Below are 19,265 nucleotides of genomic sequence, written 5' to 3' on the forward strand. Positions count from 1 at the left end.
TCTCCCCTTCCCTTCTTTCTGCCTCCCTCCTATTTATTTACAGCTGGATGTCTGTTCTCCTATTGATTGTTTTACAGAGGATATGAGTGGGCTTTGTCTCTGCCCTGCTCGGCTTTATATAGATCCGTCTGTTCTTTAACGTGTTCTCACCAACACACACAGACACACACACACACACAAACATCCTCTCTCAGCTGGCTGTGAGTCAATGTCCGGCGTTGAGGCTCATGCATGCGCCCACAGTACGTGTGTGTCACATATGCTGAAATCATAAAGTGATGATTATTGGTTTAAGCTGCCATGGGAGGCGTGTCGAAAATGTGTGTGTGTGTCACATTTCATCACAACTGACAAACATCATGAGAGAGGAAAAGAGTGAGACAGAGAAGGAGAGGGGGAGCGAGAAGAAGTGAGAGAAACAGAGAGTTTGAGTTGTAGACCAGCAGTTCTTCTCACAATGGTCTGATTGTTCATTGGATGTAGGCTGACAGAAAGAAAAAGATTGAAAAAGAGGGAGAGGGAGTTTGGGATTGACAGGCAGTGTGTGTGTGTGTGTGTGTGTGTGTGTGTGTGTGTGAGGGGGTAGGCCAGAGTACTGCTCTGCTTTACATTTTTACACGCTCTCACCGGTTGCTCTGCTGTTGCCGTGTGTGTGTGTGTGTGTGTCAGAAACAAAGTGAATTTGAATGAGGCACCCTAACAGGGGTCAAGGCCCCTATATCAACTATAGGTTCAGGTCACACACACATTAACACACAGGCTTAAGCAATGCGACCTCATATACTTAAGAGCTGAAACTGTTAGAAAATGAATCGGCAACAATGTCGAAAAATTATTTGCTAATATTTTAATTAACAATGCCCGAGATTCGCTGGCTCCAGCTGATATTAGGGCTGGGCAATATGGAGAAAATCAAATATCATGATGCTTTTGACCAAATACCTCGATATCAATCTGTGACAATATCGTAGGGTTGACTATTGGTGTTTTCACAGAATATTTACACAATGAGATTATTGATAACTAATCATCAGTAATGTGGATATAATGACTAAAGCCATATTCACATGGGACTAGTATTACCCAGGGACCTCTGGTCATTTGTAATGATTGCGAAGGTCATGTGTGATCTTAATCCCATGTGAATCTGCCATGTCTCTAATTTGTCAAGTAAAAATTCCACTGCAAATTACCTACAATATTTTGCCAAAAACAGAGGTCATGTGATGATATTAGTCCCATGTGAATCGACATCTCGTTGATTTGCGGTCATACTTATGTCTGCACCTTGATTTTGCCTCTTTCCAAGTCAGGAATTATGGAGGCTGCGTCGGCAATTATAAATAAAAGTTTTAAAGGATTTTGGGTGCAGGAGCTCATCTCGCTACACAGCATGGAGACATGTTTGCAAAAGGAACAAGCTCAAATCCATCAGAAGACCTAAAGCTCAAATGGTCATGCGACGGATAACATGTGGCAATGTGTGGTAGAATCGGTACTTTAAAAGGAAAAACTGAGGCTAACATTGCATAACAACACTCGTAGTGCTGTGTAATGTTTCTGTGTTGTATAGTGGAGTTAATAATGACTGTCTGCATCATAGCCAGGGGATGATTTCAGTAAATTTTAGTAAAATACAGACTTCACTTTTCCTGTGCAAATGCGCCGTACAAAACACAGATGTGGGGGGTTATTTCCAAATCACGAGGTCCCTAGGTGATACTAGTCCCATGTGAATAAGGCTTGAATGGGTAAAGGCAAATAACATAGCAGTTAGAACAGTCTGGTAAGTTCAGAAAATGACATCACTTTACTGTAATGCAGCCTTTAAAATAGGAAAAGACAACATTTATGTTATTACGATATCCAAAATCTACAATATTGGTATAATATCAACATATTGCCCAGCCCTGGATGACATTTGCAGGTTTCCTTAAATTGAATAGCCTTGTCTTTAAACTTGTCAACTTGGGCTCTGAGAAAGTGTTAATATACTGTGAGACAATGGAAATTTCGCTAAAAGTATAAGCAGGCTATTCCTTTAATAACTCTGGTTATATATGCTGGATTTACAGGATTTTCACATCAGTTTAATGAAGTATATTGATTCAGGTCACAGCATTCAATTCATTGTGTAATCCAGAGACAAATAGTCCGACATGGTTATTGTATCTATAGACAGGCTCCTGGATTGAATTTATAAAATTTGCTATATCACAAAATACAATTACACATATTATAGCCTCATAAAACATTTTATCCATATCGCACACACCTATTCACACACACAAACATGGGCGAGTAGTCACAATGGCTCCCCCACAACGCTGCTCCACTTCATCACGTCACAATAACCAACTATCTGAGTGGAATGCTACGGTTGACATTATGCAAAACACCCACAGTAAGTAACAACAAAGTCTGCCAGGCTGAGTGAGTGTGTGTGTGCATGTGTGTTTTGCATGAATAAATATGACAGCAGCTTCATCGTGTTTCAAAATGTCAGTGTGAGAGGTAAACCCATTGACTGGGGATACAAATTGGGTTCACGTGGGTGCACCTACACACACAGAGACACACACACACTTCTTCTACATCACAGTAAGAATACCTGAAAAGAGGGAGGGGAGATTTCAACCAATCCCAACATGCCTCAGTGCTCAAGGCCTAGTAAAGGGGTGGCAGCCAGAACGCTAGGATTAGCCAACCATGGCAGACGGAGCATCTGTTGCCCAATCAGAGCATCTGGAACATCTGGCACCAATGAACAGCAGCTGAACTCTGACCTCAGCCACTTGGCTTCACCGGCTGCTTTATTTCATTCATTCTCCAGTCTCTCAATCTACTGCTTCATCTCTCTATCACTGGCATCAATGAGCTGTTTGTCCTCGTGGCGTTGTTGTACACCTGTACATGTTCATCTGCATACTGTGGTGATAGCAGACATTCCTCTTTTATGTCTCAGCTGTCGCCTGTATCCAGAATGCAGGAGGGTAGGCAGGGATACGTCTGAGATCTCTATCCAAATAACACACTCACTGACTTGTGCACAGCATTTACAGTTTATGTGTGTGTGCTCTGAAGGAGGCCACCTCAGCACTTACGGCGTTGGTAAATTCAACACTGTGTGTTTTCTCGCAGGTGTCGCAGCAGCCCTGTAGTAAATTGTCATATCGAATGCTGAAGAATGAGGAAGGAGATAGGTAGAAGGGAACAGAAAATCAATGAGTGTTTTCAGCCATATCGCGTCTGGTGCTGACACAGCACACGGCAAATGCTCCTGTGCGCGCACACACACAAACCGAAACATCGGTGGGACACCCGGTATGGAACACATTGTTCTATTGTGAGTTATCAAAGGGAATAGAGGATTTTCACTCTTAAAAAAAACACCTTTATTTCTCAGTTCCTTTCTATTCTGAGAGGCAAATGTGCTGACTACAGAGCCAAAAATCCTCACACACCGAGCACAGTGGGATTGTGTGTGTGTGTGTGTGTTATATGAAAGGCAGTTGAATCCCTTGCCCAGACACAAAGCCGTGGGCCCAAACAGGAAGCTTCACACACACTCTCCCTGTGCGATCTGTGTGTGTTCAAGCCTGACTCCTGTACCTCAGTTTCATACACACACATCCTTCCTTGCTGATTATTTTAAGCTACGTTAGCATTTTTAATTCAGCTCACAATAACACACACATTCCAAGACCACCCTCCCAACCCATTTTTACCACCACACTCTGACAGACATCCACACACAAGTCAATCACGCAACCGTTCAGAGTTGTGTGATTGACTTGTGGTTGGTAAGTGCACCACTGGATTCACTCAATACAGTCCAGCCCTAATTGACAAGGGGTTGTTAAGAAACACACACAAACACACACACACACACACAAAGCCCTAAAACAACCACTAATTGATTAGCTTAAAGATGTCTTCTCACACCCTTCCGCCCACATGTGATGTTTGTCGAGGTGGAGGCAAATGCAGCAAAAGGATCAGTGTTACAATAACATTCATGCTTCCCTTGGTTCCTCTATTCCTTCTATCCCTCACTGTTTCATAGTTAATAAATGAGAAACAGAACCTCTCTTCAATATGTGTCAAAGACCCCTCTGCAGTAACCCTGCTCCGCCTGATCAAATATACATCAATCGACCACAAAGCACACATGTGAAGAGCAATATTCAGCCCAGGCTTACAGCCCCTCACGCACACGCACAGACCAACAATCCCGCTTGCAGACAAACCTCTTGCTGTGTCACCACCTTTCCTATTGTGTGCTAGTGAAAGCAGCCATTTATCCTAAATCATATGTTTCTCTGGCTGCCTCGTAAACAGGCAGCTTAGTAACGTACACGTAGGCAGACACACCGCTTCGGTTTATGGCCACAGGCGCTCATCCATCTTCAGGGAAGACACATCAACATCATATCTGCAGAGAATGAGTTTATTAGCCAGTCTGGAAAATTATAATAAGCCACATCTGTTTGGAGACAGAGCCTGCGCATACTTCTTTGTGTGCGAGCATTTAGTCTAAAGCCCAATTCAAGTTTTTTAGCACATCATCAGATTAGCTGTCCATGCATACCTCTCTGCATTTCTCCAAAGACCACCATTATCGATACGTTTTGTCAGTGGCAGCGGTTATTTGCAAAGGCAGCCACTTATTAACATTCCCAGATGTGTGAAACTCTGACAGATGCTGAAGCGTTGAGCCAAAATGTACTTGAAAAATGAAACATCTGTCAAATGTTTTCAAAGACTCAGCACTCCCTAATTTTCCACTAAAATGTTTCACACCGCCTGAATTGAAGCTTTCCATTCAAATATCAGAGCGAGCTTGCTGACTGGTAAACGAGGGACGGCGAGAGCTGGTAGATGTGCATTGACTGGATAAATGCGATGGAGGCTATAATGGTGACAAACCTCAGGGTAATTTGGAGTCTTTCTAAAAGCAAAGTAGCTTTCTGGATTCAATTCCAAGTAAGTGCTCTGTGAACTCCGAGTGCTAGGTGATAAGCTCATTCCTTAACTCCATTTCAGCGCTGTGTATAACCATTTACATCTGTGTTAGAACATTCCTATCCCCCTTTAAATGCGTCTCACTCACTTTCTCTTGCTATCTTTCTCTTTTTCGCTCCCACTTTCTTATTCTGGGTCTCTATCTCTCCCTCTCATACACAAACTCTCTCACACACACCCTCTTCCTGAGCAGTAGGAACATTCCTTGCATCAGCCAGAATCCCATATTAAAGTATCAGCACATTTCCTGTGTGAGGAGGCTAAGAAAGGATGGTGGAGTATTGATGTGTGCGTGTGCATTAATAAAAGCAATATTTTTCAGCTCACAGGTCAACAGGTGAGGTGACAGTGTCCATGATATCCCCATACCTAATTTAGGCTAAGCTTGGGAGCAACTATGCAGTTGGGTCCTTTACAAAAAGGTACAGAAGGTAGACAATCGTGCAAAATTACGATTCATGTAAGGTTAAATACCAAAAAGCAGCATTTGTGAGCACTTGATATGTGTGTTGTGAAACTTCAAAAACATAAAACAATATGGGGCAGGAGAGTTACATTATAAGCGGCCAAATTATCTCAGGAATCTCGCCAGATTCCTGAGTGAGTGTAGCATGTATGTCATGTTGTTTGAATGTAGTACTATGATGCATGAGTCGAGTTTGATAGTGCTGCACCAGGGTTCCATCAGTGGCCAAACTGGGGATGAATAGGCCAAACAAAATGCAAAATTATGGTAGCTAGTATGCAAGGAGAGGGGAGGGTCTTGAAAATAACCAGGACCGATGCATTCATCAAGAGCTTGACGTATTTTGTCAAGCCCTGTGCGTATGTTTGCATGTGCATCATGCATTTCCTCTCCTGCTACAGAGATGCATGAATGTATGACAGGATTTACATTTATTTCCCCCATGATGCAGTGTACGGCTGCAGCGTGAAAAGCCTATTCCTGCTTGATTACAGACATACAGTTCTGATTCCTCAGCCGGCTGGACTGCAATAGCAGACCTCTTAAAGATTTGGGAAACAAGACAGACACGTGTTAGCAAACAGAGAGAGTCAGAGATGTGACGTGTAGGTGCTTCATGTATTGCTGGCTTGATACCCTCCATTAGAGAATATCTAACAGCAGCGTGCAGAGTAATGACAGACTGTCTGTGTCTCCCAGAGAAGGCAGACTGCTGGGAATGTCACAGCAGACACACAGCACCTGGAGACGCCTCTCCACAGATGGAAAAACACACACACACACACACACACACACCACAAACAGTAATGAGGATGCACAAGTTTATCCTTTCATCTGTTCATTCCAGATAGGGAAGATGGTATGTGGAAAAACAGAATGTGGACAGAGTGAGATAGCTCGACACAGCTGTTCACCAGGGAGCAGTGAAGTAACTGACAGGAGAAATCGATGCAGAGGGTCGATGGACAAACATTAAGTCCACAAACTGACAAACACAGGAGACAGCCCACACAGTGCAGCACAGACAGAAAGTCTTTACACAGGCTGCCGAGCATAAACGGTGGCCTACCGGGACGTTAAGACAACAACGCTAATGTCACTGTGGTGACAGCTAAAGGAGTCTGCAGATGGTCGGGTAAACAAGAGGAAGTGGCTACTAAGAGGTGGTAAACAGTGAGATGAGTCAAGTTACCCTGGATTAATCTGTTCCTTAGTTTAACTACCTGTTAGAATATGTGACCGAATCGAACCCCTGCCCACATTTCATGTAGATGTAGAGCGAGTAACAAATAAAGGATGAACTTGGATGGAGTGGTGTAACATAACAAATTTAGAAGTTTCCACATAGAGCACAAGGGGGTCACTGAAAGGTTTGATAGGTATGAAATTGACCTTAATCATGAATATCTATTGGAAGAATGGTGCTCATCGCTCCTGTAGAGTTACAGAAACTTGTTGAATTGGAGCCATGGGGCATTGAGGCCATTTTGGCAGCACCACACTTTGCACTTTATGTTGTTTTTTCCTTTAATTTGTCACCCATCTGGATCTCAACACCAGAAATTCCAGTTTCACAGCATCAGATTTATGATAAAACCCTCCAAAGCCGCTTTGTTTGTCACTGACTTGCTGCTCTGACCTACAAAGTTCAGCGTTCCCACACATTTGCATGGACAGAATCTCAATCAACATATTAGAGCTACATTACAACAGCTATCTTACAGAAAATAAAGTTGCTGTTATGTTACATTACATGGAAAGTTATCCCTGGAGGATTACGGTAACATTTAATTTCATTATACACAACAAAACTCCATGACTTTTCCATGTTTTCCATGACTGTAGGAACCCTGAGAGTTGAAGGTAGGAGCAGCTTTACAGGAGAATAGGAGGGTTAAGAGTTGACCATGTTGGAGACAAGGCAGGGAAGAGGACGCATGTTCTTAAGGGGATGTGATGAGGAAGGTGGTAGCCCATTGTATCTGGTGATCTTGCACTGCAGCAGCAGTGGAAACATGCTGTTCATGAGGGGAGTAATATCCTGTCCTCTCTCCTGCACATCCCTCTCCCCTCTTCCTGCCACCCCTGTGCTCTCCCTCTTCTCCCCTGCCTGCATGCCACTAACCTAAAACCTATAGATCTGATAAGCAATTGCTGTAGCTCTGACAGACACTGCCCAGCTGATTACAGGGTGCCTGCCTGACGACAGAAACACACACACACACACACACACACACACACACACACACACATCAATCAGCCAGTAAACAGTTAACATCTAAACGCCCCTTCCTAACCACTACAATCTGCTCGCCCACCCCTGCTGCTCTCCTATGTCCTTGATCGTGGGCAGGGGCGACACCAATGAACTGTGATCAATGGACAAGCCTCAGCACAAATGGATCATTTAATTGAAATATGCATTAAAAGCCATGCACACACAGACACACACACATTTGCAGCATGAGCGGACGGCAGCGCACACCAGCAGCACAGACACGCAGGAGACAGAGAGGGAGAGAAAACGCCCTGCCTTGTTCCATGTCGAAACCCCAGCACTCTGGGTAGTCTACACTACACACACACCACCTTCACATACGCTTGTCTTCTGAGACCATATAGAGACCACATCTGGACAACAACACTGATTCCTGAGTGGGTTTTTTCCCTCCCTGTCTTTGTTGGCCATCTGTGTGCTGCGTTAAAGGCGAGCGATCACACGCTTTAAGACACGCTGACCATGATGTTCTAGTCATGATGGCAATTATTGATATACTACTAATCTGCCACGTCCACGTCATGACGATTAACCTTCACAAATGGTTGGTGAAACAGAAAGGGAACCGTACCCTTTACGCCTGATAGGAGAGGTGAGGGTACAGAAAACCATGCAATGAGGCAAGTCAAGGAAAACACACCACAGAGTCAGAAAGCACAGATTTAAAGCTTTGTCGCTTCAGATTATGATATTAACATGTGAAAAAGCTTTTAAAAAGTTTTACCTTTAACTTGAGTTTCATATTCGGCCACTATCTCCTTGTCCTTTCGGAATTTCGCCGGAGACGTCATGGCTGAGTTTGGGAGATCAGACCACTTGCCCTCGTTGCGAAGTCAATTTTGCCTCAATCAATCACAAAGATCAGCCTCAGACGGAGGGGAAAAGCCACTCTGGATCGGGTTGTGGAAAGAAAAAGAGAGCCCAGATGAGATTGCAGCTCCTCAGTGTGCCCGCGGACCTGTATTGTTTCCCTGCCTGTGTTCACTCCGGGCGCATTGTGAGTTTGGCGCTGCTGCTGCTGCTGCTGTAGCTGTATGATCCCATCCGCCGCCGCGCCTCACCGCCTCCTCAAAACCGGTTATGGTGCAAACAACTTCAAGTGAAAGGAGATTCATTCCCTTCTTAGGAAACAAACAGCGATAGCCTGTCACTCAGCACTTCCAAAAGTTTTTCATGTATTTGCCCTAAGCGCGTATCGGTCTAGCAGCTGCCAGTCCGCCTGTCTGAACTCAACTGCTCTCCTCCTCTTCCCCCTCCTGAAGTGAGACAGAGGAGGAACCTAGTGGAGATGGAGGGGCAGCCCCAGTGCGCAGGACAGGCATGGATGCACATGGACACTAGTCTTTTGGGTTCATAAACCAAATTACTTGCAAACAACTCCTTTCCTGCACGTCCCATTGGTGTGTGTCTTGTTTGACCAGGTAATTATATAACCTACACTGTCATGAAAGTGTGTTGCTGCCGCTGTTTGTTATGGCCAAGGGGTAAACTTGAAAACTAAGATTCTCAAAAAAAATAGGAGCATGATAGGCCAGTAACAATGTGAGGATAATGTAGCCTGTTTCAGAGAGGGAAAGGTGGGTTTAACTGCCATTTTTACATATCATTTGAGTAACGTTATGACTACTGAGAGGAATATATACTGTACAACGGAGTGTCTACTAGTAAATTTACTAGTACTATTACTTGTAATACTTATATTTTGCTTTTTTTTACTGTATACTTGACTTATGTCTTGCTTTTTGTTTATATTTCTTGTTTTTGCTGCTCTTACACTGCACCGTGGAGCCAATAAAGGTTAGCTTAACAATATCTTATTAAAACAAAACAGCATTTTGTCTGTAGCTAGGAGTGAAGCTAACGTTAGCCCCAAATTAGCCAAAAGTCTAACGTTAGCTTTAGCTTGTTAGCAAGCATAGCCATAACTCTGCATATCTATACCCACTTATCACATTGTTGGGCGTAATGTAAATGCGTTAACCTTGCCTTGTATTACGACGTCGACCATTTTTTAACATAAAATAGTGTAATAATAAAGCCGTCTTATTAAAAGGGGACCCTCACTATGACTGTAAATGCATTAACTTTTTCACAACGTCTAAACCACAGCCCCGCCTAATTTTATAGGACAAGAGCTATATTTCCCACAACACGATTGGTGGATCGAAATTTGAGTGACATGTATGCACACCAATCGGCTTTCAGGATTTTTGAATGTGGGCCTTTCAACTCTAATTTTCAACCAATCACGTCCAGACATTGTCATGAAGGTGGCCAATAGCGTCGGTTACTATGGAGTGTATCCAATCAGAGTCAGATGTGGGGTCTTTTAAAGATAGTTTCAGGAAGTGCCGTTAAATACCAGGAAGTTGTAAACAAAGCTGACAGCTATTCAGTTAGCTGTTAACTAGATCCGAATGGATGCTGAGCCAGTCGTGTAAAATAGGCTAGTTATTCGCCATTGTCGTGTATCTATCGGTGATACAGCAAATTGTTTTCTTTTATGTAGAGAGCGTTCGCGGAAATAGATTTTTTTCCGAGCGTTTATTCAACAAGCTGACGTTAGCTGCCTTCCGTTTTGTCGTTAGGAAAAGGCTAACGTTTGCACAAGGACGTTAGTGCTAGCGTTAACGCTTGCGAAGTTAACGTCAAATCGAGCATTATTATCCCGAATTGAACGGGTAGTGAGCAACATCAGGACCCGATTCTTGTTTTTCTGCTGTATTTGCTGTCTGGGCGCAGAAAGAGCGAGAGAGTTCGTCCATTTTAGCAGGACAACAATGTCTACATCCAACGCTAATTTCAAAAACAAGTGTGTGACCCAGGTTAACTGCATATTCTGTGACAGTCTGCTCTGCACGAGAGGCATGAAAGCAGTGCTTCTTGCAGACACTGAGGTTGAGCTGTTTTCGACTGATATACCTCCCAATAGGTAAGTGCTAATCTAGCTAGCAGTGCTGCTAGCCTTTGTTTATGTCTGTTGTTGTTGCCAGGGCAAGGTGTAATTGAGACAAACTGATACCTAACTGATCATTTAGTAGAAACAGGGACATAATACAGGCACCCAGACTACGATTGACAGCGTTTGTTGCATGAAAATGTGAAATGAGTGTGGGTTTTAACCTTTCATGGCTGTGTTTGTTTCTCATTACACGCACCCTCCCCCAAGAACTGTTGACTTTGTGGCCAGCTGCTACTCTACTGAAAGCTGCAAATGCAAACTGAGAGACATCGCATGTCTCAAGTGGTATGTAAAGCTCATCTGTAGCCTGCAGGGTTTGCTTTAGGAAGACCATCTGCTAATGTGATATCTTGATTAAAAGCACAGCCACCACTGTTACCACAGCAAACAAGTAGGTCCTACCCATGTAGCTGTTTTTCACAGTATACACCTGTAGAGCTGCAATTATCGATCATGTTCATCATCTATTTATACAGTGATTATTGTTATTGTTTTATCTGGCCAACAGTCCAAAAAGATATACACTTAGAAACGCAGCAAATCTGGTGTTTCTGTTTGAGTGGTGTCTCATACAATTAATCGATTATCAACATAGTCATCAAATAATTTCCTGTGGATGATGCTAGAATTGTCAAATCGTTTCAGCTCTATGCAACCGTCATTAATATGAAATTGCCATTTGGCATTTATGTCTGATATTGACCCTAAAGGAGAGAGCTTGGTGCTACAGTGAGGCTTTATGGAGCCTCTTTTGTATTCCCAGGCCTTTGTTGTTGTTGTACACAGGGTAAAAACAAACATCAGTTAGATAATAGACACCCGCTAGTGGAGTTAGCACTTTTCAGGAGTGCCCCCAGTAAAGTGCTGACACGCGCTTTCTTCTTTATTCTCCCTCCCTCCCTCTCCCAGTGGAAATGTTGTGGGCTATCATGTTGTCGCCCCCTGTAAACCCTGCCTGCTCTCCTGTAACAACGGCCATTTCTGGATGTTCAACAGCGATGCTGTATCTACTCTCAACAGACTGGATGCGACAGGTCAGTACAGGCTCCCCTTAAAAAGAAAAAAAAATGGAATTCTTTGCAGTTTCGCTCCATTGAATGTGTTTCATAAGTCTCTGTCACCCTCCAATGTGTCTGCAGGTCTGAATCTGCTCCTGTGGGGAGATCTTCCCGAGCTTGATGACAGCGAGAACGAAGAATCGGAAAGCCCATCAGAAGAGGAGTGTATTAGGTAGACAGGGAAACGGACAATGCGAAGAGAAGTGGAACGCCAACATTTGAGGTGGAGCTAGAAGAGTGTACAAACCATGCTTGAGATAAGAGAGAAAAGAGACATTTTAAAGAGTAATACTGAATCAAGTAGGGCAAAAAAATAAGTGCTGCTGTACTGCTCTGCATGGATTGATAACTGAAACCATGGTGCACATCTGGCCACACCCCCATCACTGATGTCACAGCAGGTGCTCACCATCACCTGTCAAAGGCAAAACACCTGTTGTGACATCACTGCTTGGCTAGAAACACAACATGCACCACAGTTTGAACCCACAGAGAACAGTGCAGCAAAAGATTTTTGCCCCTGCATCATTTAGTGTTGAATCACTTAAACCTGTGACCATGCCTTCCCCCATCACTCTCACTGTTAAAAGCACAGACGCACACAATGTGACACATATTCTTTACTCTCTTTTTTCGTATACTTGCATGGGCTATTATAAAAACACGTGGCTGAAGTAGACTGAAAATAACAGACAACTAGACTCCTTAATCTAGTGCATTCTACTCTTCATCACAGAGTCTCCACTGAGCTCGTGGTTGTGGATCGGCCCCATGAGAAGTTGGGGGTGTGGTATGATAAGTCAGTGGGACTTATCAGCGAATGCTGTGCTTTTTCATGCTCTTTACGTTCAGTCCAGTTTTCTGAAAAGGTGACCACGATTCGCCTATCTTCATTTTAATGGCAGTTATAATCTGTACATTGAATATGCTGTAATAAGCAAAAACTCCAATAAGAGTTGTGTCTTAAAGGCTTATATTCTCTCTGTGTGGCTGGGTGCTGACTGAAAGAGAGTGCTTTTTGAATCTCGTATATTGGAGAAATAGCACAATGGTTGAATGATATATATATATATATATATACATGAGTTCCTTGCTTTTTAAGGGCATATTTGATTTAGGTTACCTTACGATCTGATGTTCTATCGGTGATACATTTTGATATGCTTACAAAGTGTTGTTACATACTTGACAGCAGCAGTATGTGCTTAACACCCAGATGAATCTGACTGTAGCAGTATCTGATACTAACCTACTAACTTATGCATAGGGTGTGCTTCCACAAAGGCCTGGAGCAGCTGAGTTTTGAAGTTAAGTTCTCGGTAAGAGCTCAAATCAAGTAATGTGTTCTCAGATTGATGATTTAGAAAAGCTAGAACTGAAGCTGACAAAGGTGCACTTTTGCAACACTCCAAAAATCTTTAATGTGGATCATTAAGATAGATTATGAAACCATGACTTCTAAATGGATTTCCATGCTCTGTTTTTGTTCCATTACTGTTCAGTTTTATGTAGCAGCATAGTTGTAGCACCTGAAGAGAAGACGACTCCAAAGAATCATGGAACATATCAATATGGAATTTATGGAGTGGCCGCCCCTCTAAAAAGGATAATTATGTCATTTTGGGCCCGCTTATTGGTTAACTTTAGTTTTTAATTATTCTGTTGTGAAGTTAAGCTTAAAGGGACAGTTCGCCCCAAAATAAAAAACACATATTTTACCTCATACTTTTAGTCCTACTTACGTCTAGATTGTTTTGGTGTGAGCTGCAAAGTGTTGGAGATATCGGCCGTGGAGATGTCTGCCTTCTCTCTAGTATAATGGAAGTAGATGGTGCTCTGCTTGTGATGCTCAAAGCGCCAAAAAAATACATTTGTAAACTCAACAACAATGTCCGATTCCAGTTACTCAAGATAATACACAGACCTTGCTGTAAACAGTTTAATGTAGGAACTATTTTTTGTCTACTGAACTACACCAGCATCACTGCATAAAAGGAAGCTGCTGCTACTGAGCTAGCTAATGTTACAGCTCAGCTGAGGAGAACGCCATGATTGTTTACATCTTGCATTATCCTTAGCAGGAGTCTCGCCCATGAGTAGATGCACTCCTCCTGCACAGTGATACAGTTGGCAGGTGCAGTTCGGTAGAAAGAAAATAGTTCCTGCATGAAACTGCTCACAACAAGGTCTGTGGATTATCTTGAGTAACTGGGTCATGATTTCAGGAAAGAGACATTGCTGTTGAGTTTTTCAAATGTATGGTTTTGGTGCTTTGAGTATCACAAACCGAGTGCCATCTAGTTCCATTATATTGTAGAGAAGGCAGACATCTCTACGGCCGATATTTCCAACAGTCAGCAACTCGCACCAAAACAATCTAGACTGATAAACAGCACTACAGGTAAGAGGAAAAATGTGTATTTCTGATGTTGGAGTGAACTGTCCCTTTAAGTCAGTGGAGCTGACCATGAAACTTTTAACCCTCAATATTCTTTTGGCCTTACTGATGCTGTGATTGCTGACAATGAACCTTTTGTTAAGCTGTGGACTCGAGGATGATGCTGTATGTTAGTTGGTCATCACCAACTGACCAGGCCTTCTCCTCAACCCTGTTGTGCGAGACACAGCCTTGGACATCCTCCAGTCACAAGGGACTTAACTCAAGTCAGTCCTTTTTTGGCAGTGCCATCCTTCTGCTCTTGTTATTGTTTCACTGCTGTGCACTGCTGATACTATGATCCTGTCTTAAAGTAACCGTCGTTAATGTGAGTGAATGAGGTTTGCCCGCGTTGTCGGCAAACGTAGAATGTCACTTCTTACCTGAAGGAAAATGATAAAAAGAAGAAGGTATTTTTTAACGTTAATTGGCCTCTGTATTTATGCTATAGCCTTTAGTTGTGGAAAAACACACATAGAGGAGGAAAACCGTGTCCAGATTTTCACGTCTTTCACCTTTAAATTATAACTGACAGTCTGCTACACTTGCACACCAAATACTGTCTATGTGGTTAAACTGCTAGGATACAGTTCATCAGCTAGGTATTTATTAAACCCACATACCAAATATCTATAACCACATACTTCCTTTTTGTTTACAAGCTTTGTTTACAAATGCAATCGGTTTGTTTTGTGCTACAGTTCTTATGTTTTTATGTTCACGTATTTAATATTTCATTTGTGATGTAGTGCTTTGTTTTGTACGTTAAAGATCTGATGTGTACAGTTTTACCTCAAGAAGGTATCACTCGCGAGCTTCCTCTGGCTAGGACAATTGTCATGATAATCAAAAAAAAAAAAAAGAAATATTTAAATGGCTGTTTCTGACGTGAATAACTTTGATTAACATGCCCTGCTGAAAAAATGTATATTTTGGAATTGCACTGAAACTGCATTGGTAGTTTGAAAAAAGGATTTGTTGTTTTGTATGCTTGTTAAATTAATAAACTTTTTTTTTTTTTTTTCAAAATATCTTAAATGCCCTGTCGTTCTGTTTTACCTTTTTTTTTCTCTAATTTAGATCCACAGTAGCTTCTGCCTCTATATCTGCTCATCCTGGGCTCCATAGACAAGTTATGGACAAAATTGGCATTACATTCCATACACTCAAGCTGCACTACAGAATGTTTTGGCAAAGGTTCCTACAAATCATATCTGTGTGCTTTTATCATCTTTTCATCACTCATCACACAGTGGTGCGCACAAGATCATGTTATAGAAAGAAGTCAGTACAAAATGTTCAAACATTGCTGTTGTGAGGTTGTTTTGCCACATCCAACGCCATCAACACATGTTTCTGTATCTGATGTTCTCTCTAATTTACAGTGCTCCGACTGCCAAGTCTGATAATGAATGTATCCAATAGACAAGTCAGTTTTACTTACAGCCACAAATCTCAAATTAGTCTCAGAGGGCTTCACAGCTTGCACAACATACGTCATCCAATATCTTTAGGCCGTTGAGCCGGATAAGAAAGAACAGAATCTTGTGATGGAAAAAAAGTAGAGGAACTTTTAAGTACAGGCAACAGAAACTGTGGCCCCTCTTTGTTAAAAAAGCTCTGCCTCAGCTCTGTGTATGCTCAGTCTGTGTGCCTATGCCCCCAAACACAGCAGCAGGTGAGATGGCAGAAGAGCAGATCATGGCTGAATTTCACCTGTACAGACCACAGTGATATCTGAATGGTATCAGTTTCCTTTGCAAGTGGGTGTGCATCCATGAGAATAACCACCCACACAAATTGTGATGGACTCTTGCACGTGATGCTTTAATTTGACATTGGGCTCATTTCACACACGTTTCTTGTACCTACTTTGAACTACACATATAAACAATAGATAGTTTAAACTCTAGATCTGAATTCTGCATCTTTTTTCTACAATCTCATCCATCCTGATCTGACACACTGAACAGTCGCTGCCACAGCTAGATGAACTCTCACACACTCTTCTCATGCAGAGAGACATAAAGTAAGTGCTATGTATCAATTATAGTATAAATAAGTAGAGCACACCAGATTAATTGCAACTGAAACAGTCAAAAGTGTATGAATATCCTCCTTGGTGGATATTTTGATTCCACAATCTCATTATGATGCTTTAATACACAGAATCCACTAGTGTCAGCATGCCAAGTGAAGAGTTAAGTCAACATTTATAACCAAGAAACTGGATGATCTTCCTGCAAATGATGTTTTGATTCCATATCCCTTTGTGTTCTCGGTTACCAATGAAAAGGAGGAAGTTGTCTGGATGTCATGACCCGCACTATCCAGCCCTCAGACAGTTTGCATGTGTCTGAGAGTTTTTGCACACAACTTACATTTCCTCTGGTCAAAGTGTTGCCTGGGCTTGCCTGAGCATGAATCTGAAGAAATCTTCAAATTCAGTCAAACTATTTGGCTTGTTTTTCTTTTTATTATGTTTAGACCTTGGGCACATGGGAATACTGTATTTTCTATATATTTTGTTACATGTTAGAAGGAAAGAAAACAGTATTCCCATGTGCCCAAACATTAAATGCATAGTACAATAAGAGCACATCTGTATTTCAGAAACTACAAGGAGTACAATCAAGTATTTGCTTTATATTAACAACAAGTAAGTGAAATAGAAATGTGGTGCACACATGTGCAGTGTAAAAAATATCCTGTAAAATGTCAGCATTTTTCTCACCTTTAAAAAAAATCCTGACCATTGATAAAAGTGTGATTTTTCATGTGATCCAAAAAAATGAAAAATTAAGTTAAACTGTACGATACTTGCCCAAAATATAGTCCTGCAGATTTCAAGACCCCAGCACCAGGGGTGTTCAACTCATTTTAGTTCATAGGCCTTATACGTCTTATTTTGATCTCACATGGGTCAGACCAGTAAAACCATTGTATAATGACCTATAAATGACAACACCTTAAAAATGTCCCTTTCTTCTAGTGTAAAGAAGCACAAGTACATTCTAAAAATGTTCCTCCATGTACAAAACGGATGATGAACAGCCTGAGATGTTGTAAGAAAAATTTGTGCAATTTCAACAGTATGCCACATTCAGTCTGTCTGCTACTGTCATTACTTGTGCATTTTTTCCATACATTTCCACTCCTGTGTAGTGACACTGGCATCACCATGAAGTCAGCTACTCACCGTTTGGCAGGCCGGTTCTGGCCTTTGGGCCGTATGTTTGACACCCCTGCTTTAGACCAATCAGAACAAATCTTGAAGCATTTTTCCTTACAATACTAAATATACTCTGTGGGCACAAGTGAGTCTGCTAAACAGTTCAGTTGGCACAAACAAGGAGAGCTATAGTTATCTCTGACCTGCAGAGCTCTGTCAGTGCATCGGAGATGGGTCTTTTTGTTTATGCACTATGCAGATTTATAATATTCATCAACAACTTTTCCACCGCTGAGACATTTTAGCTGAATATTTATGAGCCCTCCTTCACTTATACACACGTTAAGGAAAATGCTTTTGTTTTGGAGGTGAACAGGTTCATAGGGTAATGACAGAACTTCTGTGGACGCACTGAAAATTCATGAGTTGGATTTTCACTTGAGGAGATGTTAGGCCAGAATAGAGAAAGTAAAAGCCTTATCTTCAAAAAGAAAATTTCAACCTTAAACACATGTATAGAGTCATCTGCAATCTGTGATTTAAAAAAAAAAAAAAAAGTTTCCTGCAGTTCTTCTGTGCATTGCACTCCCTGCAGAACTGAGTGTGAACATGCGCACCAAGAAAACTGGCCCTTTTTTTTTTTTGGGAAGGATGTGACTGAAGTTTTGTAATTTGTTTGTGCATACCTCCTTGTGGAGCATTCTCTGTTACTGTCGGGGCATGTACAGGGCAATTTACGTAGTGATGGCAAGAAAAAATCATAAAACAAATACTTGTGGCTCACTCTGTTTTCACATGTTTTTATAGCATCCGCCCAAATTACAAATCACGCCCACACAACATCAGCTCTATGTTTGAGGTTTTATCTTACGCCGTCTCATGAACTGTATCGGCCTGTTGTTTTCTGTGCAATTCAATAACTTCCTTGCAGATTTCCCCGCAGAGATCCAAAGGTCAGGGTCAGGAAAAATGTGGTTTGGATGTTCCTTCACTTTAAGTCACACTCTGCTACAACATGGGTTACTCCTATAAAAGGGAAGTAGGGAAACACTCCAAAAACATTAGATGAATGTGAAGCAGGGTGTTGCTGAATAAAAGAATGTATGCACAGCACTCAGTGCATAGTTGCCTGTCCAGGAAAAATAAAGGAACAAGTGTAAATCCACAATAGCTGCAACAATGTACATGCATGTACCCACGTGCTGCCCCTTTTCTGCTAAAGGCAAAAACAGTGGAGAAAACTTTCCACAACATGCCGGGCAAGTCTGTGAATCCAATTTTGAAGTTATGTGCCTAATTGTAGTAGGCCACTCCTGTCTCCACTTGGCATGAATGCAAACACACACCTTTATACACACACACACACACTTGACCTCCATGCCAAAGGGTGGGGAAATTTTTGTGGACCGACCAACCAATCAATCGATTGCCCGATCAACCAACCAACCAACCAGCCAGCTGATAGAGCTAAATAGCTGCTGGTTGCAGTTAAAAGTTTTTCAATATGCTGCCTCTCTGCCCCAGTGACAGCCAAACTGGTTTAACAGGCAGAGGCACTGCTAATAGAGCAACATGCTAATACAAGCCTCACAGATCAGATCCTGTCACAATAACCCTGGGTTACACAAATAATGTGACATAATGATAAATGCACAACATGGTCACATCAACACGCACAAACTTGAATATGCTGATGTTCAAAGTAGAAAGTACAGTATGAAAACGTGATCGAGATACAAGTCAAACATCAGTGTTTAGTTGGGTTTAAAGGTAAAAATCACCCTATATAATAGCTCAGACTCACTGTATGGATTTCATACTGTATGAGTGAACAGACTTTAAAGACCCCAAGACCTTACTCACTAAG

The 19,265-nt window shown here is 42.0% G+C and overlaps 2 protein-coding genes across 4 annotated transcripts in view; one reads left to right on the forward strand and one right to left on the reverse strand.

The window, feature by feature from the left end:
• srgap2 (SLIT-ROBO Rho GTPase activating protein 2) overlaps nucleotides 1-9,048 on the reverse strand; it is a 66,144-nt gene extending 57,096 nt beyond the window's left edge. For 2 of the 3 annotated variants that reach the window (XM_050038115.1, XM_050038114.1), the window contains exon 1: nucleotides 8,494-9,046. In XM_050038115.1, coding sequence (XP_049894072.1) covers nucleotides 8,494-8,560 — 67 coding nt within the window. In that variant the 5' untranslated portion in view covers nucleotides 8,561-9,046. Of the gene's footprint in view, nucleotides 1-8,493 lie in introns of all 3 variants that reach the window. The other variant, XM_050038116.1, reaches the window with a different exon arrangement.
• A 167-nt stretch (nucleotides 9,049-9,215) lies between these two features.
• On the forward strand, nucleotides 9,216-15,251 carry fam72a (family with sequence similarity 72 member A). Its single transcript, XM_050038133.1, has 4 exons — nucleotides 9,216-10,701; nucleotides 10,939-11,016; nucleotides 11,641-11,765; nucleotides 11,871-15,251. The coding sequence occupies exons 1-4, from the start codon at nucleotides 10,550-10,552 to the stop codon at nucleotides 11,963-11,965; spliced, it is 450 nt and encodes a 149-aa protein (XP_049894090.1). The 5' UTR covers nucleotides 9,216-10,549; the 3' UTR covers nucleotides 11,966-15,251.
• The last annotated feature ends 4,014 nt before the right edge of the window (nucleotides 15,252-19,265 follow it).

The sequence above is a fragment of the Epinephelus moara genome, chromosome 24 (assembly GCF_006386435.1).
Source record: "Epinephelus moara isolate mb chromosome 24, YSFRI_EMoa_1.0, whole genome shotgun sequence".
Taxonomy (NCBI): domain Eukaryota; kingdom Metazoa; phylum Chordata; class Actinopteri; order Perciformes; family Serranidae; genus Epinephelus; species Epinephelus moara.

Coding starts and splice junctions, on each gene's coding strand:
- fam72a (XM_050038133.1), top strand. CDS start 10,550: ATGTCTACATCCAACGCTAATTTCAAAAACAAGTGTGTGACCCAGGTT. Junction 11,017..11,640: donor GACATCGCATGTCTCAAGTG/GTATGTAAAGCT, acceptor TCCCTCTCCCAG/TGGAAATGTTGTGGGCTATC. Junction 11,766..11,870: donor CAACAGACTGGATGCGACAG/GTCAGTACAGGC, acceptor ATGTGTCTGCAG/GTCTGAATCTGCTCCTGTGG.